The sequence below is a fragment of the Capricornis sumatraensis genome, chromosome 15 (genome assembly GCF_032405125.1).
Source record: "Capricornis sumatraensis isolate serow.1 chromosome 15, serow.2, whole genome shotgun sequence".
Lineage (NCBI taxonomy): Eukaryota > Metazoa > Chordata > Mammalia > Artiodactyla > Bovidae > Capricornis > Capricornis sumatraensis.
In genome coordinates, this window is record NC_091083.1 from 49,371,349 (window position 1) to 49,395,327 (window position 23,979).

The following is a 23,979-nucleotide window of genomic DNA, read 5'->3' on the forward strand; positions in this document are numbered from 1 at the left end:
GTAATACCCGAGGTTACTTCAATATTCAGTATAATAAAAGTTTATTACTAGAATTAATTATATAAGGTGAACTTAGGGTTTCAAGTTTGATGGTTGTAACTACCATTCAACTAGTAATTTTATTAGGGACCTAATACGCACAAGGCATTCTGCAGGGCGAGGGAGCAGGTAGAATGCCGGGTGAACCACAGTATCAGCTCCCAATTGATTCAGGTGCTAATATGTGGTTTTATTTTGCAGCACAGTACCAACAGTTTGGGTGAAACTTAGAATGTTGTTATAATTGAGGTAATCTTTTCTCTGCTATATTTAGAATTCTATAAAAGTCAACCATGACTGTAAAGAAGTGTCACAAAAATAAGAGGGGAAAGGAATCAACACTTTGAGGGCCTGCTGTGTGCCAGGCACATAACATATTAACTTGTCTGATCCTCAGGCCAACCTAATAAAGTGCTGATCGAAACTGCGATGAGGTACCACCTCACACTGGTCCAAATGGCCATCATCAAAAAGTCCACGAATAGTAAATGCTGGTGAGGGTGTGGAGAAGAGGGAACCTACAGCCACTATGGAGAACAGTGTGGAGGTTCCTTAAAAAACTAAAACTACAACTACCATATGATCCAGCAATCCCACAACTGACCATATATCTGTACAAAACTCTTAATTTCAAAAGATACATGTACCCCCAAATGTTCACAGTAGCACTATTCACAATAGCCAAGCCATTAAGCAATCTGAATGTCCATCAACAAATGGAATTGATAAGAGACATGGTGTGTATACATATACACACATACAATTGATAAAAAAGATGTGTGTATACACACTCGTGTGTGTGTGCACAATGGCATACTACTCATTAAAAAAAAGAAACCTTTTGCACCATGAATGGGCTTCCCTTGTAGCTCAGTCGGTAAAATATTTGCTTGCAGTGCAGGAGACCCAGGTTCGATCCCTGGGTTGGGAAGATCACCTGGAGAAGGAAATAGCAACCCAGTCCAGTAACCTTGCCTGGAAAATCTCATGGACAGAGGAGCCTGGTGGGCTGCAGTCCATGGGGTTGCAAAGAGTCAGGCACAACTGAGCGACTAACACTTTTTGCAACATGAATGAACCTAGAGATTGTCACAGTGTGAAGAAAGCAAAACATATTTGTAGGTGGGATCTAAGTTCAGTTCAGTCACTCCAGTCGTGTCCTACTCTGCGACCCCATGGACTGCAGCATGCCAGGCTTCCCTATTCCTCAACTCCCTGAGGTTGCTCAAACTTACGTCCATCTTCATGTCCATGGAGTCAGCGATGCCATCCAACTATCTACAGTATGATACAAATGAACTTTAATTTACATAACAGAAATAAACACACAAAAAACAAACTTAGGCCTACCAAAAAGGAAAGGTGGGATGGATAAATTATATTGGGATTAACATATACACTACTATATATAAACAGAATCCAAGGATTTACTGTGTACCACAGGGAACTAACTTTATTCAACATCTTGTAATAACCTATACTGTTAAAGAATAATGTGTAAACTATCTTTTTGCTGTACACCATAAACTAACATAAATCGACTGAAGTACAAATTATTCTGAATTGAACTTAAAACATGCGAGCATGCTAAGTAGCTTCAGTTGTGCCAACTCTGTGCGACCCCATGGACTGTAGCCCTCCAGGCTCTGTCCACGGGATTTCCCAGGCAAAAATACTGGAGAAGGTTGCCAGACCCTCCTCCAGGGGATCCTCCCAACCCAGAGATGAAGCCCGCGTCTCACATCGCCTGCATTGGCAGGTGAGTTCTTTACCACTAGCACCACCTGGGAAGTCCAATTAAGCGTGAGGATGTTATAATTAGCTGTCACAACTCAAAAAGCTAGTATGCAATGGAGCAAAGATTGGATTAAAATCCAGGTCCACATCAAAGCTCACGTTTTCCACAGTGAGCAGTTTTACCTTCCCAAGTAAGCGCTTTCCTTTGATAGCGCTGCTGTTACAAAATGCCACAAATCAGGCTTAAACAACATAAATTTATTGTCTCAGGTCTGGAGGCTTGAGGTCCAGGATCAAGGTGCCAGTCGGAGCTGGTTCCTCCTGAGACCTGTGACAGGGAATCTGTGCCATTCTCTCTCTCTCGCCTTCCGGTGGTTTGCCAGCAACTCCCGACTGGCAGAGGTCGTTTTCTAACTCCTTTCCTTCACAAATAGTGACAAACTTGTCTGGTTACTTTTAAGTCGCCACACTACCCGGCAGGGAAAGCTCACGCTCACCAACAGGTCTGTTTAGCTCACAGAACGAACGGCTTCACGCAAGCGCCTCCCCGCGCCTCAGGCCGCGAGCGCGCGGAGACGCCTGACGTCAACGCGCCGCGAGCGCAAAGCTTCAGCGCGTCGATTGGCTAGAGTGGCCGAGGGCAAGACGTAAGCGGACGCTCACTCGGCCCCTAGTCAGCAAGTGCCCTTCATAAGGCCGTTCCGCACTCGAGGAGCGTCATCTCAGCTGTGTGCCGAAGGCACCAAGAGCACCCGCGCTGCAGCCTGGAGGAAGGTTCCACAGCCCAGAGCCGTGGGAGGAGACGCCTGGAGATCAGGAGTGGCGCCACCGCGCGACCGTGACGTGGGTCGCGGGCTGGCGCACCATTGGCCGGCGGCAATGTGGCGCGCCCTGGCGCCGGCGCGGGCAATTGGCCGCGCGGCCTCGGGGGGCGGGGCTCGGGCCGGAGCCGGGGCCCGTGCCTTGGGGCGGGGTCTGAGGGAGACTCGCCTGGCGGCGCAGGCTTCACTGGACGGCTCGTGTCTGAGGTACGGAGGAAAGAGTCTGTGAGGTGCCGGGAGGCGGGCAGGGGTCCGGGCTCTGGGCGCTGAGGGGCGGGCCGAGCGCTTCCGGATCGCATCCCGTAGTCTAACCCAACCGTGTGGGGAAGTAGCCGGAGGCCCGAGGTCTCCGGCGCGTGGGCAGCGCGGGGGGCTGTAAGCGCGGCCCGGGGCCCGGCGCTGGGGAGGCGGTGGGGTCGTCCTCCGACTCTGGGACCCCCGCCCCCAGGTTCCCGGGGCGGCGCGGAGGCTGGGCGGCGATGCCGGAGGTGAGCACGGACGAGCTGGACGAGCAGCAGGTGCAGCTCCTGGCGGAGATGTGCATCCTCATCGACGAGAACGACCGGAGGATTGGGGCGGAGACCAAGAAGAACTGCCACCTGAACGAGAACATCGAGAGAGGTGCCCGCGAGGGCGGCGGGCGGCGGGCCGGGGTCCTCGGGCGCAGGGAGGGCGGGGATCCCACGTCGCCCCCTGCGGCCGCCCGAGCCCTTGCGAGCCCTTGCGAGCCCCAGACAGAGACTCAGGGCGTCGCATCTCTCTCGCTGCCAGGGCTGTTGCACCGAGCTTTCAGTGTCTTCCTGTTCAACACCGAGAACAAGCTGCTGCTGCAGCAGAGGTCAGACGCTAAGATTACCTTCCCAGGTAAGTGCTCACCCTTTGTATGTTGTTGGCAGCTGCACGTGCTTTGATTTGTTTGATTTGTCACGTGCAATTTCTGGTAGCCGAGATCAGAAAATTCTAGTCAGTTGCTGAGTTTTATTTTCTTCGCACGAGAAGCTTGTACGGTGGATGCAACCTAATAAATAAAGCAGCAGTAAAGGATAAGAGCTGCTAGGTAGGTTTAGATGTGTCTGTAATCATTTGTGTCTTATACACAAGACCATTTAACCGTTTGGGTTAAGAAAGCATTCATAAAAATGTACATCTACCTGTGTCTTTCACAAAATTCTCCAGAATCTTTTGTTGTTGTTGTTACTTTTTAAACTTAGTTCTCTTAATCTTCCTAACCTATTTTTCAGGAAAAGTTTATCTCTGTATATTTATAAACATTAACATGTTCCAGGGTGTTTTACTAATACTTGCTGTAGTCACCCGTTAAGCAACCCGAGAGAGCTGGAAGAAGATGATGCTATTGGAATAAGAAGAGCAGCACAGAGGCGGTTAAAGGCCGAACTTGGAATTCCCATGGAAGAGGTAACCCACCATACCAGCTGAAATGTATTTAGAATACATTAAAACAATTTTTAACAAAACTTTAAAGTGTAGCTCTCTGCTTTGTATCACTTGGTTTTTTTAGGCCCCAAAAAAGCCCATTAAATAAGTTAAATTTTGACTTCATAATACTTGTAGATACTTAACTCTACCACAATCGGTTGATCTATTAACCAGTATATAAAGTTAACTGTTTTATAATTGACCAAAGGTGAGTATTTTCTTGTGAACTACAGACCTGACTGGGTGAATTGAAATTATCCTCTTGTTCCTGGAATTGTCCCCTTTCAGTAAGACCTGAATAAATTAAAGTATCTCTCTTATCTAGTTAAAATGGGAATTTTTTTTCCTGCTATAAATTAAGATTCGAGGGGGAATGTCACACTTCTAGTTTGCGTATCTCTATTTTCTTTAATATACATTTTTCAATAAATCTTCTAGTTCTGGTCCTTTGGGAAAAATTTCAGACTTGAAACTATTTAATACTATTTCAAGTATACATATTTTCCTGGGTCGGGAAGATCCCCTGGAGAAGGGATAGGCTACACACTCCAGTATTCGTGGGCTTCCCTGGTGGCTCAGCTCTTAAAGAATCTGCCTGCAATGAGGGAGACCTGGGTTCAATCTCTGGGTTGGGAAGATCCCTTGGAGAAGGGAACAGCTAACCACTCCAGTATTCTGATCTGGAGAATTCAGTGGATTGTATAATAGTCCATGGGGTCAGTCAGACATGACTGAAAGACTTTCACTTTCACAGTATATATACTTTATGTATTCCGTGTATTAACAGGAAATTGACGTTTCAAAAATTATCATTCTAAAACTACTTCTGTTGTTCAAGGTATTACTGAAATGTAGTAGGTTGATTTAGATTGTTTTTTGTTGATGTTTTGGAGGTTTTTCTTTTTTTTTTACCCTAGGTTCCTCCAGAGGAAATTAATTATCTAACACGAATTCACTACAAGGCTCAATCTGATAGTATCTGGGGAGAACATGAAATTGACTACATTTTGTTGGTGAAGAAGAACGTGACCTTGAATCCAGACCCCAATGAGATTAAAAGCTATTGCTACGTAACAAAGGAAGAATTAGAAGAACTTCTAGAGAAGGCAGCCCGTGGTGAAATTAAGATAACCCCATGGTTTCAAATTATTGCAGATACTTTTCTTTTTAAGTGGTGGGATAACTTAAATCGTTTGAATCTGTTTGTTGACCATGAGAAAATACACCGAATGTAAAAGTGGAGATGAATGGTTACTAAAGTACTGAAGAATTTAGCTAGTAAACTTAAAATGAACTTGAAAAAAATCTGGTTCCCCACTGGAACTCTCCTTGGAAATACTGATACTTTACAACCAGAATTTGTATAGAAAAGAATTCTTGATTTTATGTCATACACCCCATATACATGTGCTGCAATTTGTAAAAAAAAAATTTATTATACAAAGAGAACAAAATAAACTTAACCTGTCTAAACAAATGGTTATGACACATTTAAACAAACAAGTGGAGTTCATTTTTTATATATTGTGATAAACATTTTCAGAAGACTTGTATAGCACTTTACTATCTGCCAGGTGCTTGACATATCTTTAAACTTTTATCCTGGTCCAGAAGAATGTGGAATGGAAGCATTTGCTTATCTACTTCAAAACATTGCAGTTTAACTTTCCATGTTAAGAGATAAAATATAGTAGAGCAGTTCAAGGAAATTAAATGGCATGATTTTTGTCACTGAAAGTTAATTTTGTTGTTTAATCATTCTGAAAGTATTTTTGATACTTAAAAGTCTTAACATTGATTTTGGTAGGGACATTGGCTGGGTGAAGTCATTTAAATAGTCCATGAATTACTAGGAACATAGACTATTTGTAAAATGGAACTTGGGTCAGTTGAGTCATACTCAACAACAGGATCTTTTAACTGTGGCACTGCAGTTTAGGCTGGATAATTCTTTTTGAAGGTTCATCCTTTGCCTTGTATAGCAGCATCCTTAGGTTCTACCCAAAAAATGCCTTTGGCACCCCTCCCGCCATGGCAGCCCCAGTGACACCATATGTGAAATGTCTTCTGGAGGACTTGTCTGCAGTCGGGCCATGCTGTAGGAAAATTAACCATAAACAGGTTAATATTCATGTTAAATAGATTTGGGTTATGGAATATGTATATATTATTATTTGAACTGTACCTTGACTAATGGTACTTTTTTAAACTCTTGCCACAGATTTTTCACATTTGAGACCTTAAGACTGCTTTATTATCCTTGAATGCTATTAATTTCAGGCAAAACTGTAGCAAATGTTAACTTTATCTAATAATAAAAATAAATTACCACATCTTGATACTGTTGTCTAATTTGTTATAGCTTCAATACAGTAGTAAGTGAAAAGTCCTATGGTAGCTTAAGCATGGTAAATGCATTCAAAATGCATTTATATTATTTCTAGTCCTTTAGCTTACAAAAAACTTGGTAACTACAATGGCTACTGCTTGCTGTATGGGCAGTGGTGTCTTACATTTAGATTGTGGACAAAGCACTGACAACAAGTACAGAGCAAAAGTACCATCTATTAAACTTCATTGATATTCCTATTTTGTTCATGCATTGGTTTTTCTCTCTGTCTCCATCATCCTGTATCTTGAACAGCTTTAAAGCAGCTGTTTTACAATCTTTTGTCTAGTAAGTCTGCCATCTGGTCTTCCTGAAGGATAGTTTCCTAGTTTTTTTCCTTTAATGGACCACACTTTCCACACTGTTTTTGTATGGGAGTTTTTAGTTGTGGGTATCTGCCTCCTGAGGTCTTCAGGTCTCAGTTCTTTTTCCAAATGTGTTTCTTTTTTGTCAACATGTTGACTTACTAAATTCCTGAGCATGCAGTGCTTTTTGAAGTCATAATTCTTTAATCTCTAGCTCAAAAGGCTAAAAAAGGAAAAAATGCAGGGGAAAAAGAAATAAGCACTGGCCTTTCAAATTCCGCTGGCAGGTATCCATCTGTTTACACCTCTGCCATCAGAAGCAGCAACTGCCAATCAAAAATCCCAGTATTTGGAGGACAAGGCCCTTTAAGAGCTCAATCTGATGCTAACAGGCAGCTCCAAAAAACACTGGCACAGTGACCAACTCAGGATTGGGAGTGGGAAGACAGGCTGATGCTGAGCCACAGGGGCTAAAACTGACCCAAACTGGTTTACCACCAAGGCTTCCCCGCCACAGGAAGAGGCCAGCCTTTAAACTCCAAGAGTCCCAAAGAGTCAGCAGAGTTTCTACCAGAGGAAAATTCTCAAAGAGATGGGAATACCAGACAACCTGACCTGCCTCTTGAAAAACCTGTATGTAGGTCAGGAAGCAACAGTTGGGACATGGAACAACAGACTGGTTCCAAATAGGAAAAGGAGTACGTCAAGGCTGTATATTGTCACCCTGCTTATTTAACTTCTATGCAGAGTACATCATGAGAGACGCTGGGCTGGAAGAAGCACAAGCTGGATTCAAGATTGCTGGGAGAACTATCAATAACCTCAGATATGTAGATGACACCACCCTTGTGGCAGAAAATGAAGAACTAAAGAGTCTCTTGAGGAAGGTGAAAGAGGAAAGTGAAGAAGTTGACTTAAAACTCAACATTCAGAAAACTAAGATCATGGAATCCAGTCCCATCACTTCATGGCAAATAGATGGGGAAACAGTGGCTAACTATTTTTCTGGGCTCCAAAATCACTGCAGATGGTGACTGCAGCCATGAAATTAAAAGACGCTTACTCCTTGGAAGGAAAGTTATGACCAACCTAGACAGCATATTCAAAAGCTGAGACATTACTTTGTCAACAAAGGCCCATCTAGTTAAGGTTATGGTTTTTCCTGTGGTCGTGTATGGATGTGAGAGTTGGACTATAAAGAAAGCTGAGTGCAAAAGAATTGATGCTTTTGAACTGTGGTGTTGGAGAAGACTCTTGAGAGAGTCCCTTGGACTGCAAGGAGATCCAACCAGTCCACTCTGAAGGAGATCAGCCCTGGGTGTTCTTTGGAAGGACTGATGTTGAAGCTGAAACTCCAATACTTTGCCCACCTGATGTGAAGAACTGACTCATCTGAAAAGACCCTGATGCTGGGAAGACTGAGGGCAGGAGGAGAAGGGGACGACAGAGGATGAGAAGGTTGGAAGACATCACCAACACAATGGACATGGGTTTGGGTGAACTCCGGGAGCTGGTGATGGAGGCCTGGTGTGCTGCAGTTCATGGGGTCGCAAAGAGTCGGACACGACTGAGAAACTGGACTGAACTGAACTGAAAATATAATCCCAGAGGAGAGGGACCCTGGGTGTCCCTGGTCGTTCCACCTGGTATCATTCAACAGGTTTCTCTGAACATAACCTTTCCCAGCACAAACAAAACTTTTACTTTACTTTGGATCCCTAAAATGCAACTTTCAAACACACATGTGTAGAAAAGCCCTGAATTAACACCTCTCAACACTGGAGGACCCACAAAGGTGCACTTAGAAACATCAACGGTGAGCAGAGGGGACTTGGAAACTGCACGCAAAGCAGTGGCCATGGCAGTTTTGTGGTTGAAAAGTGCTGTTGTAAGCACGTCATATTCTCACATGCTAATTCCCTTCATTTTACTGGGCATGAACCTCACAATGATTTCCACTCAAACCAGCCTTCACAGTGGACACTGAAGCAGATGCCTACATTTAATTGCTTCAGCAACTTAGGCAACATTCTACTCCACAGAAAAGTATTTTTTGCTTTGAAACAAAAAAGAATTGTCATTTGCTTTTTTCCCTTTTCATCTGCCCACACTGACAGTGGTTTGTAACTGAAACAAAAATAAAACCAACCAAATAAAATTTCTTTATTTTGGAAATTTATCTTGCACAAAAATAGTTGAAGTAAATCAAACGGTACACTGAACAAAAGGACTAGGATCTGACTTAGTCCTTTTAGTGCTGGCATGCTGATATCTGTAACCTTTCACCAGTTCAGACTTCTGTCCACACCCTCAAATAGAGGTGTGTTTGCAAAAAAGGGACTCTTCATGTGCATTGAACCAATGTTCCCTCTTGCACAAGAGTAAGATTTGTTCATCAAAAGCAACACAGTCACATCAATAAATCTTTCCTGTCCTGCAAGTCTGAAACAACCAAAACTTGAGAAATGAGAAACCACTCCCCACCCAAAATATCTGTAATATAATACAGTGACAAAAATTACCCAAACCCTTACATTTAAGGCATAACCACAGCTTTCAGCAAAGCATCAAGTCCTTGAGTTACTTCACTGTTCTGTTCAGTTTACAGATCACGACTCCCAGCTCTGTGAAACCAAACCAGGAAAAAGTCAGGTCAAAGTGTTTCAGCGGCAAAGGACACTATCTCCTGTCCTTTTTACCAGCTTTCCTCTTTCCTGAGAGCAAGTGCTTCGGTTTCATGTCAAACACATGTCTGTCTGCCTCCCCTTTCTTCCCCAAGCGATTCATCTTCTTCTGAGCATTCTTCATCATCGTCTTGGCCTTCTTCACCATCTATAAAGGTAAAGAAAAACCTATCAGTTGTGAAAACCCAAATTTCCAAGTGAATTTCCATTACCCGTTAATACTTGATGTGAACAGTCCAGGTCTGTGCTGTGAAGAGAAGCCCTGGTGAGCATCACTCACACCATTTTCCAGTGGACACACCACAGTAACCTGCAGGATGGAAACTGTACCAGACTAGTCTTGTATCTGTGAGGACCAGACACTCTCAGACCTGCAAGATGAGGTACTCTGTTCTGTTCTACTTCCCTCTCAGCAGATGAGGGCACAGAGATCCGGCCATGGAGCTACTCATACCTGACTGACAAGTGGCAATGCTGGTATTAAGTCCAGATTACTGGACAAAATGGCTCCCTGAAAGCACACTGCTTGTCAGTTACATACAGACTTTCTCATCTATATGAATTTTCAAAATGCTGAAACTAACCATTTTTGTATTTAAAGAAAAAAAGAAAAAGTAGTAGTTGCCACAAAAGAGAGACTGTACACATCCAAAGTGTCTTTTCCAAAAGACTGCCCCAAACAGCTCTCTCCTGTGGTGGGTGAGGGCCCCATGTCCAGGATCTGAGCAGGACTGTTCCTAGCATAGCCCTGAGTGGCTGGGACCAAGGCTCAGGCTCCAAGGCTACTGCAATACCCTTCTCTGTCCGCCCTGAGAAGGAACACACACGCATGAAGAAAAGGCCCATGGACACCCGGCTGTGCAGGGGCCAAGCCCAACCTTTGGGGTGCAGCACTCAGAAAAGCGCACTCCACTACCCAACCCACAATCTCTGCAGCTCCAAATGTTTGCCCCGACCCCTTGAGGGGTCAACTGTAGAGGCTACTGTTTCATTAGCTACTTGTTACAGGGACTAACCTTGACATCCCGGAGACCAGAGACATCACGTGGAGGCCGAGAACAGCTGTGACTGCGGGTCACAGAGGCGGGCAGGACAGAGTCTTCCCGCTTCCTCTTCCTGGTGATGCTCCGAGACCTTCTGGCCTGGATTGCGTAATGGGCCTGAAACAGAGTAGGCTTCAGTGCCTCGGAGTCCCAGTGCCTTGGGGTCCTGGCACTGCGGGTCCCGGCCTTAGTGACAAACATGAAATTATCCAGTGGGGGGAGAAGGCACATGAAGGGCTCGTAGAACCGTCATCAAACAAGCTAAATACATTTAAAACATACACAGTCAGGGCCTGCCCTGGTAGGCCAGTGGAGAAAAGTCCTCCCTTCCCCCATAGGGGATGCAGGTTCAGTCCCTGGTCATGGAACTAAGATTCCAAATACAGCACAGTGTGGTCAAAATAAACAAACAAATCTTAAAAAAAATTAAAAAAATAAAGTACACAGAGTCCCCATTAATTATTGGTCAAATATTCGTTTTCACTCACACGGCTGCTGTGTGCTACTCAGAGCTGCCTGTTCAATCTCCTAAGCAGCACGATTTATGTCAAGAGTGGCCCTCCTTCTCACCCCACTTCTACAAGCTCAGCCAGGAAGTTGAGCAAGACCCGGGGGCTGAGGACAAGTTCTTCAGGCCCCTGTTCAAGGTGTCCCTCAGGTTACTGTCTGGAAATAAGACTGCACAGCAATGTGACAGGAAGGCAGGCCAAGAGCCCAGCATCCGATAATCATCAGTCAAGAGACATAATGTGAACAGCACGCATGGCTCATCAAAATCCGATTAGTCTAACACAATGGTTTTCCTTGTTTCAGTAATTCCACTTCTGAGAAACTGCTTTGAGAAATAATCCAGAACATCAAGATGTTCTTTTATACAATGATGTTTACTCTGGCTCAATTCATCAAGAAAAACTGGGACACTAAAAAAGGTATGCAAAATGCCGTCTAACCTCTGGGGTCTGAACACTTTACCAGCCTATGTTCCTCTCACACCAAGGCACTCAGCACCACCTCCCAATTATTTTGTCTAAACTGAAGCTAATTAAAGCTCGATGTGAAGACACTGGTCACCAAAATCAAAGTCACAGCTAAAGAATAAGAACTTTGCAAAACAACGTAATTCTCAACACAAACCCCAGCCAGAAGCACCAACTCCTCCGTAACCTGTTCCTGCCCTGGTTCCCAGGACAGTGCCCCACCCTCACCCCCACCCTGGCCGTTGCACTCACGTTGTCTTTGTCGTCCATGTCAACACCAAGACTGCGCATCTCATCCTCCAAGACCTTCCGCTGAACCTGAAAGGGGAAACGATATTGTTTTAAACAGTTAGTTTGATGAAACCTTAAAAAAAAAAAAACCTCAAGGAAAAATGTACAGAACAATGATCCAAGATACACTTATTTTAGAAATTATCTTTTACTTGGGCTCACATGCATGTTTTTGGACAACTCATTAAATAACATAAAAATTAACATTTTCTGGGTGATTACATTATTACACACAGGACAACGTACGCGTGGCCCCCAGATTCCACTCAGCTCCCCGGGGGTTCCCACATGCAGACCCAAGAGGCCAACAGCTCCTCCCCCACGGTGGGGGGACATAGCAATGCCACAGCTGTCCACGTCATCCGCCACCACACAGAAGCCGCATGTCAAACACACACGTGCGCTCCATGGAGACAGCCTGACCCAGCTCACTCAACCACCCGCCACACCATCCTCCTTCACTGGGCACGGTGACTCCAGACAAAAGCGAAGGCCCAAGGAGACAGACCTGAGGACCAGAGGACCCTGGCTCCATCCAACCCACTTGTGCCTCAGCGTGAACCTCCCCATCCTAACGAGTCACAGGGCTCAGATAAACCACTTTGGCTGTGAGTTAGACTGCATTAGGTTTCTGAAGAAAGTAAAAGGTTAAGTCCTGACCAATAAAGAATTAAAGAATAAGATGTGTTAACTGATGAATTTACCTCCACAAATTTACCTATAACTCATGATCTTCATTTGTACAGTTACAAAGTAGTTGAATCCAAAAGTGCAAGTCACTAAGAAAGGGTGGAACACTCAGTACAGAAGGTCAACACTCAGGCAACCTCAAAAGTCAACTTATACCAACCAAAGGGCAGGGCCATACAGACGCCCACACACAAAGAACCACTGACTCTTAAGCACAACACTTGCCTTCTTGGCCGTCCGAGGCATCCTGGGCCCCTGTGTGTCCTTCTCTCTGGACTGTAGAATCTTCAGCTTCTTTTTTTCCCTAATCTGTTTTGCCAGCTGTCGAATCTCCGCCATTTCTTCATCTTCACTTTCAGATTCACTGTCATACTCTCCAGCAGCTGTTCTTAGTTCTTCCTCTTTTTCTAACTCTTCCAATTTCTTTTTTTTTAAAAGTCATAATTAAAGTCAACAATGAAAAACTCATACATAAGTATAACAACCTTTATAAAAACCAAGTTTCTCCTAAACTTTTTGAGGTGATACAAATGCCCAGGTTCAGGCTCATGTGGCCTCGGCAAGGCTCACCTCCTCACAAACAGGCACAGAGATGAGCAAGAAGACTACACCAACAGAAGCAGACTGTTTCATGCCACTTCTTTACCTTCTTTAGAAAGAATCACTCCCAACTCCAAGGTTAAAACACGTAAAACGTTCCCCTCTCTCCTAGCAGTACACAAAAGCTCTGTTCTTAGAACCATAAATATCAACCCAAACTGGCCTTGGACCAGGACAGCTTGTGTATCCATCCCAAAGCTGTTCCAAATACAAGCTCATTAGCTGTATGGTTAATAACATCTTTAAAAACGTATAATAAACCTCAACAAGAGCCCAAGTCAAAGGTGCCCCCCTCACTACTGGTGTGATAAGGCAGGAGGAGGGCAGGAGACTGGAAGGGGACAGGCAAGGTGAAGCCAATCATGGGCCATCAGAGCCCAGATTGTGGAGCGGGCTACTACACAGTGAGAGACAGAGCAAGAGGCACAACTGGAGAGACGAAGACACGAGCTATAAATCAAGGACACCATCAGAGAACTGGCAGTTCCTCAAAAAGACAGACATGAAATTTCCTTATAACCCAGCAATTCTCCTAGGAATCTGCCCAGACATGTTGAAAACACTCAATACTAATACATGAACCATGACATCCAAAAGATGGAAAAAAGATGGGAGTTGGGAGTGATTCTTTCTAAAGAAGGTAAAGAAGTGGCATGGAACAGTCTTATGTCCATCCATGGATGAGAGCATGAACTATAATACTATATAGAATGTACCATACATTTGAAATAGAACATCACTAAGATGTCACCTTGCCCCATGAGTGGACCCTCTGCTGGGGCAGGTGACTAGGGTGTCCACACGTGAGAGTCCTTCATGAAGGAGGCACCCTGAGCCCAGCAGAGGAAGACAGGGAGGGAGGTCTGGTGGAGGAAAGAGCATGCACCAGCCTCAGGTGGAGGGACACAGGGCTGAACACGGGGGCCCAGGTGGCAAAGCCCAGGCTCTCGGTGGGCACGTAAGGAACAAGTGCCAAGGATAAAGTGGAGTGGGAAGTTATGCTCATATCTCCTGGGTCAAGTTGAAGAGGAGTAAAAGTCACACAGTGTCACCAGGGAACAAACCTGCATGATGTCAGGGTCGATATAGTCGGCTATGTTATGGCCTTCCCAGATCTCAGGGATCTTGTCATGTTTCTCAGATGAATTCATTATATCCCAGTACTCTACAGGTCAAAAAACAAAACAAAAAAAATCTTCAACTACTGGATGCCCAAAGAGTCACCACTTAACCAACTCCCACATCTGCAAAGACAGTAGAGCATCTGTGCTCAGTGCCAGGTAAACAAGGTAATGAGCCAGGGCCCGTCAGTACCCCAAAACCAAGAGTCCTAAGGCATGGACAAGAGACTATCGATGGTATCAGCCTGGCCCAGCATTATACGCTAGGAAAGGTACAAAAATAATCCCTCACCCAAAACAAGAGAAACCTACTTCGGAAGGAAAAAATCTCAGCATCCTGGCAACCTCTCACCTTCAAGAAATTAAACTAACAAAATGCTGGACAACTTGTACCCACTAAGGTACTCTCATACTTTTCCAACACCTAGCATCTTAAACTACCACACTTGAGTCCTTACTTTGAAGATCCAGAATATAATCATCTCCCATCTCCAGTTCCAGGTCCCGTTCCTGCAACGAAAACGCAACAGTTTTCATCAGCACTTCCGACCCCCAGGGCCAGAATTGCTGGGTGACACCCAGACCCATGGCATTACCCCTCTCCAACCTTTTGCCACCTGAAGCTCAGCACCAACTTCCAGTGGGAAACCTGCTTCCACCGCTGGCAGCCCTGTCCCCCCACACCAGAGAAGGTCCCAGCCCTGGAGAATATGCTCCCAGGTGCCCTCGTCCCCACTCCAGCACAGGCCTGAGGCTCCCTCACCTACCTGCCTCCTCTTCGGCTCCCCGAGCTCCATCCTCTTCCTACGTGCCACCACACCTTCAGGGATGAATGGGGGCCTCTCCTGTGAAAAAACATGATTGGAAATACCCATGTGAAATGCTTGCTGAATCAAAACACAAAAAGAAAAAAAACGTCTACAGAATGTACAGAGCTTCCCAGGTGGCGCTCGTAGTAAAGAACCCTCCTGCAATCCAGGAGACTTAAGAGACGTGGGTTGGACCTCTGGGTCAGCATAATCCCCTGGAGGAGGGCATGGCAACACATGTATTCTTACCTGGAGAACCCCACAGACAGAGGAGCCTGGCAGGCTAGTCCCTGGGCTCCTGAAGAGTCATACACGCCTGAAGTGACTGAGCACACATACATAGAGCACACAGGAGTCTGACTCCCCTAATGTAAGAACTAGAAATCAGCAAGAGATAACCAACCTACAGAAGTGAAGAAGTCAGTCGGCATGTTAATCACCATGAAATACCCAGTTCCTCACAATGTTCAGTAACTGGAAACAATCAAGTTGAATAATCAGTGAGTGCGACTGCCTAAAACCACAATGTAGAAACATCACTTCTTATAATTTTCACTTTATTTTGGAGAAAAAAATGTGTGGTACTGAAAAAAAATTGAAAACTGGCACAACTTTCTGTGAACAGTTTTACAGTAACAAACATCACTGGCAATGATCTTTACCTATTGTTAGTTCCTAGACTGGTCACCAAAAATTAGTGCTAAATGGATAGAATACATGAGAAACATCAAAATAATTAACAACAACAAAAAAAAAACATGTGAAAATTCCCTGGCAGCCTAGTGGTTAGGATTCCCGCCCTTCATTGCCAGGTTCCGGGTTCAATCCCTGGTCAGGGGACTGAAATCCCAAAAGCTGTGCAACGCAGACAAAAAGAAAACACACCACGACAACAGAATCATCTGTGGTCCATCATACTGACAGAACAGGAAGTGTGCATTCTCAAACTGTCAGGAGCATAAACTTCCAGTGCACTTTTGAGAACAATGACATTTTTGATACCATGCCTTAAATTTCATTCTACAGATACACTTGCAATTTAAAAAAGAGACCTGTACATCCCACCCTATTTAAAATTTGAGAAAAGCTGATATGCCAGAATGTTTCTGGAAAGATAAACGAGACAAGCTGCAGGAGGCAGCCTCTGGTGGCGGGAGCAGCAGTTTAACCTAGCTCCTCCTTTCCTTTCATCTTTCCAATTCTGACACACACACGGCGTGACCTTGATCTAACCGCACCCAGGAAACCCCACCAGCCCCACAAGCGCTGCCTCCAGGGCCTCCATAGGAGGTCTCACCTTGTCATCTCTCCTGCTGGGAACAGCCAAGTGCAATCTGTTCAGCACCTCATTCACTTTATTTCCCTTCATTTTGGTTTCAACACGATGAGCCAAAAGCCTGTCACAAGCCTAAGAGAGTGAGAACACAAGGTGCTAGGTCACAGGGCATCCAGTGTCCCATCACATCTGAAAGGGCCCAGGAGCCAGAGCCCCACACCAGATGGGCCCAAGGCTGGAACCTGCCAGGCTCACTCTCGGAGCAGCCTCTGCGGGCTGGGTACTAGGACCCCCAAGTTCAGGAAGTTGCCCAGGGCAGACCGTGTGCTCCTAGAGTGGGGAGCGGGTGCTGTCTCCCTTCCTGGGTCAGGACAAGCCTAGCCCAATGCAGGAACCAAGGGGGCAGGACTGGTGCAGATGACCCACGGTGGGAGTGTGACCCCCACTCCCAACACTCACAGGGCAGGAGGAGGGGGTGCAGAGGGGGCAGGGAACCCAGATGCATCTCTCAGCAGGGCTGCTGGCGCTCGGGACAGGCCTGCTTACGGGGAGCACTGACCTCTGTCTTCACTCTGATAACCCCTTCCTCCGTCAGTGTGCTGGTCTCCACCACAGGAAAGCCTTCTGCCTGCAGGTCTAGAAATATTTTCTGGGAACACAACGGATGAGTAAACATGAGCTGCGCCATTTATTCTCAGTTCCCATCCACAAACCGTCCTCCTCAAACAGGTGCTACAGATGCTAATCACAACAAACACCTCTGTGGTTTCTAATTCTTCTGAAGAACATCTCCTCAAAACTGTTATTTATTTGTCCCTAAATCCTGCTGTGATTAAGACAAGGCACATTATGGGGAGAATCAAACCAGAGTGCAGCAAGCAAACCTGAGGCACTCAGGAACATTCTGTGAGGCCGACCCTCCTGAAGAGAACCTTGGCAAAAATCAACATATATCTTCACAACGCTCTCAATGTTGTTCTTTATAAATACCTGGCTTCCTCAGCCTAAGATAATTCCTGAGAAAACACCTCAGCAACAGGTACGACCACTAAGACCCTAAGAGGGACGCCACCTGCGCCTCCACCAAGGCTACCGGACACCTCGCTGCCGGCCTGACCACACGCTCCCAGTCCAGAAACAAGTGCCCAGCTCCGGACTTCAGGCTGCTCAGGATGGAGCACTGCTTCCCTCCTAGGCGCCTCCTCCCTGGAAACACCAATCACAGCATGACCAGTGTGGCCACCTGCACCCATGCCACCTGCCCAGGTGCCCACCTGAGAGACAGCCCTTCCCAACAAGCAGCTCCTGGGGCTGCCGCTCTGACCACAGGCACTGCCAGCCCCACGACCTCTGAGAGAGGCCACAGAAAACCTCATGGTCTCTCTGCCACTGATGGGCATCCGTGAGGTTACAGCGACTCAGTCACTAAGGACCTAATCTCAACCATAAAACAGTTTACCCTGTGAACCAGCGTCACTAACATTCCTTCTCAACTCTGGCTGTGGGAGACGAGGTTCAGAATCAGCAGGAAATTTTGAAAACATCGAGGTGACTTACCTGATTGTCCTCAGAAAGCTCAGAGATCCTCTTCACATCACATTTGTTTGCTACGACGATAAGGGGCTGCAGCGAGGAAGAAAACTAATGAAATCATCACCTTCACCCTTACTCACGAGACCACACAGGCCCACACCCACCTTGTTGACAAAGAGTGGCCTGAGGTTCCGGAAGAGTTCCAGCTGCTCCTCGAGCCCATGGCCGCACTGCTCTGACAGATCCATCACGTACAGCACCGCAGCTCGCAGGTGGGCCAGAGCCGTGATGGCCTGCATCTCGATGGTGTTGCGGTCCTCCAGAGGGTGGTCCAGGATCCCAGGGGTGTCCACCACCTGTGGGCAGACAAGTCAGCCCAGCACACAGGCCAAGGGTGCCTACAGACCTAGACCAGCCCTGATGGAGCTCCCCACTGACCACGGTGAAGGAACAAAGCAGTGGGAAAGGACAAGTGAAGACCAGGGGAGGGGCCCTCACTGAGGAACGAGCTCACCAGCGATGCTGAGGGCTGGATGGAAAGAGGATTGCTCTTTCTATGAGCCCTGGATTAACCAGCACACCCCCAAGTGCTCAGAACAACACCACTGTTTATAATATTACATTCAACTGTGGACAGAGGCTGCGCCACCCATTCTGGGTTTCTGAGGATGCATCAATCAGAAGTCCTGCCGTAAGCAAAGCACAGATGCCACACCGGGAGCTGCTGTGTCCCAAGTTCACCCGAGGATGGACAGAGGCCCCCATGCTGCCCTGGAACCTGTCCATAGGGGGTGGGGGGTGCTCCTGGCAACCCAGGACCTGCTCCCCAGGCTCCCAGGACATGGGCAGACCCTCATCGGTGGGAAGCCCAGAGCCGGACGCCAGGAATGAGCCAGGCCAGCGCTCACCTGCCAGCGCAGGTACTTGTAATCCATGTGCCCCACAAACAGAGACTTGGTGGTGAAGGCATAGGGCTGGACGTCCACATCCGCTCTCGTTACCTAGAACAAACCATAGGTACTGACTTTCACATCCTCCCAGAACCAACTTGCCTCAGCCACACAGCATCAAGACTGTCGGGGGTCAGAAGGGACTCCATGACACCTCACGTGACTAGACTGCTAAGACAGGAGCCAGCACCGACCGGGCAGCCCCCTCAGCCTACACAAGCAGGTCCTCGGTCAACGCTGGGGCAGCACCAACCTTGTTGATAAAGCTGGACTTGCCAACGTTGGGGTACCCACACAGAAGCAAGGTCCTCGTGTTCGGGTCAATGGTGGGCAGACGGGACAGATGCTGACGCACTGTGAGAAGGCGAAGGTAAATGTGCTTAACTTAATGAAAAAGCTTAAGCAACTCAAAGCTGACGGTCTGCTCAACTTACCTGTACACTCCAGGCCTGTGGCCATGTTACCACACTCCAACAATGATCACACACATGACAAGAAAACATGAATGAATGGAGGGACCAGCTGCAGGGGCATCCAGGCTGAACCCAGAACCCTCCTCCCAGGTCCAAACAGCATGGGTTCCCACCCAGCAGACTGAGGTGGGGCCCAGACCACACAACCCAGAGGACTGAGCAAGAGAGTAGAGTCTGAAAGGGCAATTCAAGCGAGCGTGTGCTCTAGCACCTCCTGGCCTACAGGGCTCCTTTCTTAACGAGCAACCCTCGGGACCTCGACTGCTGCAGCAGCACCACTGGGCAGGCCACCTAAAGACGTAACCGATGACTGGAAGCACTGTCAAAGCAGCTCAGAGTTATGATCTTGTTGCAAATTACATGCAAGATGCTTGGGGAGGGGATCAAAATCAAATCAGTTAAAAATAATTGAAATGTAAAAATATATACGCATACAAAACAGCACAAAGTTGTTTCTGTAAAAATTGTTCTACATTAATTCAGAAATCGCCTACTGAATAAAACTACCAGGTACCAAAACTGGAGTAGCAGTTTGATGCTAACATGTTCCACACTAAAATGTCAGCAACAGGTAAAACTACGGGTCACTTTATTTTTAGATATTTTGGTATCTCCCCACCATTTATAATGTATATGCCTTGCCTATTAAATCTGAAAAACACAAATGTTTTTAATAGTGCTGCTGCTGCTGCTGCTGCTGCTGCTGCTAAGTCGCTTCAGTCGTGTCCGACTCTGCGACCCCATAGACAGCAGCTCTAACATGTAAGTATTAATTAAGTTCTAGCTGCTTTTTCAATCACATCTAATCTGTTAGACTTTCTTACAGGCTAGACTGGGAAAAATAATTTGTTCCTTTGATCTCTACAACAAAACAAAAATAAACATTATAAAAATAACTCTCGACAATAATCAAGTACTTTAACAGAATGCACTAACAAGTAGTTAGTTGCTGATGCATAACCAGTACCTTGTTCCAAATATTCCAAACTCTGCTTCTGTCTTTTGATAATAGTACACATCCGCCCGAGAGCAGCGCGTTTCAGTTGCTTGCAGCGGTACAGAGAATCACCATATTTCATGAGCCGCACATAATCTTTAGCAACGCTGAAAAACAGAAAAACGTGTAAGATTTTGCTCTCCTTTGACAGTAACTTCAAAAATGCTATAGTAAGAAAATCCCTTACTTGTCCACTAAATTTTTGGCAATGTTTATTTGTCCTAGAGCCAACTTGTAATGATCCTTGTCATAGAGAATGTTCATCAAATCTGCATAAAATGGATGAATATCCTGTAACAAGAACAAGAGAATGGTCACCTTGGCCTGGCAGCTTCTCCTCCTGTGTGTGGATAACACTTGAACATAACTTCCTAGGGAAACACATCACACCTTCTGCTCTTCCTCATCACCCACCCTCCCCCCTCAATATTCTCCCCAGGTCTCTCTCAGTGACTATTTAGTCACAGAAAAAAAAGAGAGTCAGCAGGTAAGTGAAGTCCACCTGCCTTGTGCAGGCCTGGCCAGGCCCAACTCCATCTGGGCACCAGAGCCCACCACTTGGGCTTGAAAAGAGAGCTCCAGAAATACTTTCCCATCCATCCAGCCAGTCCCATCAACCTATAAATGTGCTGTTATTGCCGAAAACTTAAGAAGATAGTTTTAAAACCCCCGTCTCTTTGCTCCTCTTCTATTTGTACAGGCGTTTCCTGGTGCTGTCACCTCATCCTTACTGCATTTTTCATCCTCATGTACTTTCTGAAGTACCTGCACTTTCCCCAGAAACTATACCCTCATCCAGCCAGTGGCCACTAAGCACTAACATCAAGTCCTAGAATTTTACACCAGCAGTTTCTGTCACATGAACCAATCTCTTCTCTCAGCCTTAACCCACCTTCAGGGACTATCTCAGGGCAGTTGAGGCTCTCCGGCTGTATTGCAGACCCCACATCCATCATTACCTCAGCAACTTCGCAACCACGTGGTCCCACTCAGGGGCTCCACAGGCAGGGTCCACTCCTGCATCCTGCAGCTAAGCACACAGGCAGATGGCTCCGTGCAGCAGGGCCTAACTTCAGGGGCTCAATGAAGAAGGCAGCGCCCCATGAGACTGACTCTCATAAGAAAAGCACACTGACCATAAATCGCAGCAGCAAGATAACACACACTGCTGGGCCTCAAGCCACTGGCCCCATCTGAAGCCACAGGAAAGGGAGCTTTGGAAAGAAGGAGGAGAGGACACATAGGCCACCAGAACCTTAGGATTCTGAATTCAGTCCACAGCTTTCAGAATCCCAACTGTCCCCACAGCCTAGAGATTACAGAGAAAGCCCGAGGCTTTCAGAGATGGGAGTTTCACTGGGGAAACAAGATACTAAGCAATCAAAAAACCTCTGATCTGCTCCCAGTTTTGTTACTAACTTTCGGAGCAAACTTTGAGAAGTCAATTATTTCCTCTTTCCTTCACTATCAGTCAACTGAGTAGACACACCTGGTTTAACCTTGCCTGCAGGTTTATATTTACATAATCACTTTCCTCCCGCAGAGTCACTTACATCCAATTTGGGGAAATCTGTCAGAATTTGTGAGAGTCTGTCATGGTAATTCTGCTGAGTAAATTTGACTTTCCTCATATAAAAATGTCTAATGCGATGGATTTGATAATGTTTGTGGATAACTGTCGGAGTCTTTCGTTGAGTCTTCGATAATGTCAGGTCAATAAAGTCCTGCAATAAAATAAGACAGTTACACCAAAAATGTCTCCTTTCACCCACTTATTTGAAATCACCTTAAAAGACTAATGTTCAACAATGTATTTTAAACTACAAACACTTTTTCTATTTTAAACTACGAACACTTATTCTACTTAAATCTTCAGTGTAAAGCTCTGTTCATCTTTATGGTTCCTTGCCTTTATGAAAACACTCAGCAAATGCCTGCTGAAATAAATTTTATCCCACACTCTTGACATTATCGTAAATTCCATATACCTAAAACCATCTGAAAGGTAAGTACCCAGAAAAATCAAGCACAAAGCAGGAAAAAAGAATGTTTTAAGGATAAACAGTTCTACTATTTCGGTTTGTGTGTCTCCAGTTTTGACAGCACACAAAATAACCAGTAAGACTAAAACCCGCTGTTTTCAATTTCCCAAGGTAAGGTGGACATGAAAGACTCCGGCATGAAGTCCAGAGCAAGCCGTCCAAGGATATCGGCGTGCAACGCTGTCTGCTCTGGGAAGCACAACGCCGGCTCTGGGAGGCACGCTGCCGCCAGTCCTCGCAGACCCACCTACTTCATAGAGCTTCCTGACTCTCCCCCTCTCCTCCGGGCAGATCCCAACCCCCTGAGGGCCCTAATCTCTGAGGAAGGACCCCCAGAACCCAACCCCCGAGGGCCCTAATCTCTGAGGAAGGACCCCCACTCTCTGGGAGGACCCCAAACCAGGGGGCCCAAATCTGGAGAGAACGTGATCTAAGAAGGGGCCTGGCGGGGAAGGCGGCCCCTTCCAGCCCACCGTTACAGACCGGAGCTCCAGCGTCCCGCGACCTAGCCAAGAAAAGCGGAGGCAGAAGGGCCCTTGGGGCCTCTTACCTTGGCGGACGGCACCACCGTGATCTTCTTGAAGTTGTAGTGCGCCATGCCGGCGATTCGCCACGAGGGGACAGCCGTCCGGACATCCGCCGAGGAGCCGGGAATAACTTCCGCCGAGAAGGACGAGACTTCCGCCTGCGGTGCGTAGGCGGTGCGTCAGTTCCGGCGCTCCCTGCTCTCCGCGCACCGCCTCGGAGTCACACAGCGCCCTCGCCGGGCCAGAGGAGGGGTCGCAGGGCCAGGGCGGAGGGCGCGCGCGGCGGGAGGACTGCGCCGGGAAGGCGGCGCTGAGGTCCGGTTCCCACCGCGGAAAGGAGAGGGTCTTGAGAGGCCTCCCCGGGCATCTGTGCTGCCCAGCCGGTCCAGGGCCTGGCTGACCTGAGCCAGGGGTCTGGGGGGCCTTTGGGAGCCTGGGGGGTGAGGGTGGGCGGGTCAGAGGGGCTCGGAGGGCTCCAGGGGTCTCGGGGAGTCTGGGGGTCTCCGGAGATCGGGGGGTCTGGGGGAGCGGGCGCGGGCTCTGGCTGGGTGAGAGGAAGGTGGGGGGCGCGCGGGTCTGCTCTTTGCGCGCTCACATCGCTTCTCCCCCGGTGAGCGCGCTTCCTTTTTTTTAAATTTTTTGGTCGGTGAGGCGGGTGGGATCTTAGCTTCCCCACCAGGGATGGAACATCCGCCCCTGCACTGAAAGCTCAGTCTTAACCACCGGACCCCCCGGGAAGTCCCCTGCTGAATCTTATTAAATAAAGGTCGTGGAGGCCCAGCCGTGTGCGGCAAGGGACACCTCTCCTCCCCCGCGAGGCCGCGCTGGCGACCCTACACCACCACCCCATCTTGGCCCCACCGGAACTGCCAGCCTTCCCCCAACCCAGGCCAGCCGCAGGCCTTTTGTCCCTCTTCTTCCTCAGGAGCCCTTCATCTATCCCTCCGCCTCGGTGACTCTGGCTCTTGTCTTAGCATCTCTGCTCCCCTGACCGTGGCTAACTGACCTGCCCACTGCCTTGCCCCAACGAACTCCACCTGGAACTTTGCCCCCCACCTTTGCTCTGCCTGCCGAGGGTGGCCCCAAATGCCTCTATGGACCAGACACTTCCAGTCAGTTGTGCACTGTCTGCGGGCACAATTCCAGATTTGCAGCACAGCCTTTCTGAGAATCAGACTGCAGATGGGTCCATCCCCGGGGCCCTGTGAAGGGGGGCAGTCCCTCCCCTCCTACTGCTA

The 23,979-nt window shown here is 47.2% G+C and overlaps 2 protein-coding genes across 2 annotated transcripts; one reads left to right on the forward strand and one right to left on the reverse strand.

The window, feature by feature from the left end:
- Positions 1 to 2,655: 2,655 nt before the first annotated feature.
- On the forward strand, positions 2,656 to 6,350 carry IDI1 (isopentenyl-diphosphate delta isomerase 1). Its single transcript, XM_068987050.1, has 5 exons — positions 2,656 to 2,804; positions 3,046 to 3,218; positions 3,369 to 3,461; positions 3,883 to 4,013; positions 4,952 to 6,350. Exons 1-5 carry the CDS (start codon positions 2,656 to 2,658, stop codon positions 5,267 to 5,269), a joined length of 864 nt encoding a protein of 287 aa, XP_068843151.1. The 3' UTR covers positions 5,270 to 6,350.
- A 2,575-nt stretch (positions 6,351 to 8,925) lies between these two features.
- GTPBP4 (GTP binding protein 4) lies at positions 8,926 to 22,861 on the reverse strand. Its single transcript, XM_068987037.1, has 17 exons — positions 22,765 to 22,861; positions 21,726 to 21,896; positions 20,360 to 20,463; positions 20,143 to 20,279; positions 18,956 to 19,056; positions 18,661 to 18,753; positions 17,917 to 18,108; positions 17,777 to 17,842; positions 16,779 to 16,868; positions 16,241 to 16,351; positions 14,902 to 14,979; positions 14,593 to 14,644; positions 14,078 to 14,178; positions 12,639 to 12,836; positions 11,685 to 11,750; positions 10,429 to 10,572; positions 8,926 to 9,560 (listed from the first exon to the last, which is right to left on the reverse strand). The coding sequence occupies exons 1-17, from the start codon at positions 22,810 to 22,812 to the stop codon at positions 9,408 to 9,410; spliced, it is 1,905 nt and encodes a 634-aa protein (XP_068843138.1). The 5' UTR covers positions 22,813 to 22,861; the 3' UTR covers positions 8,926 to 9,407.
- Between the last annotated feature and the right edge of the window lie 1,118 nt (positions 22,862 to 23,979).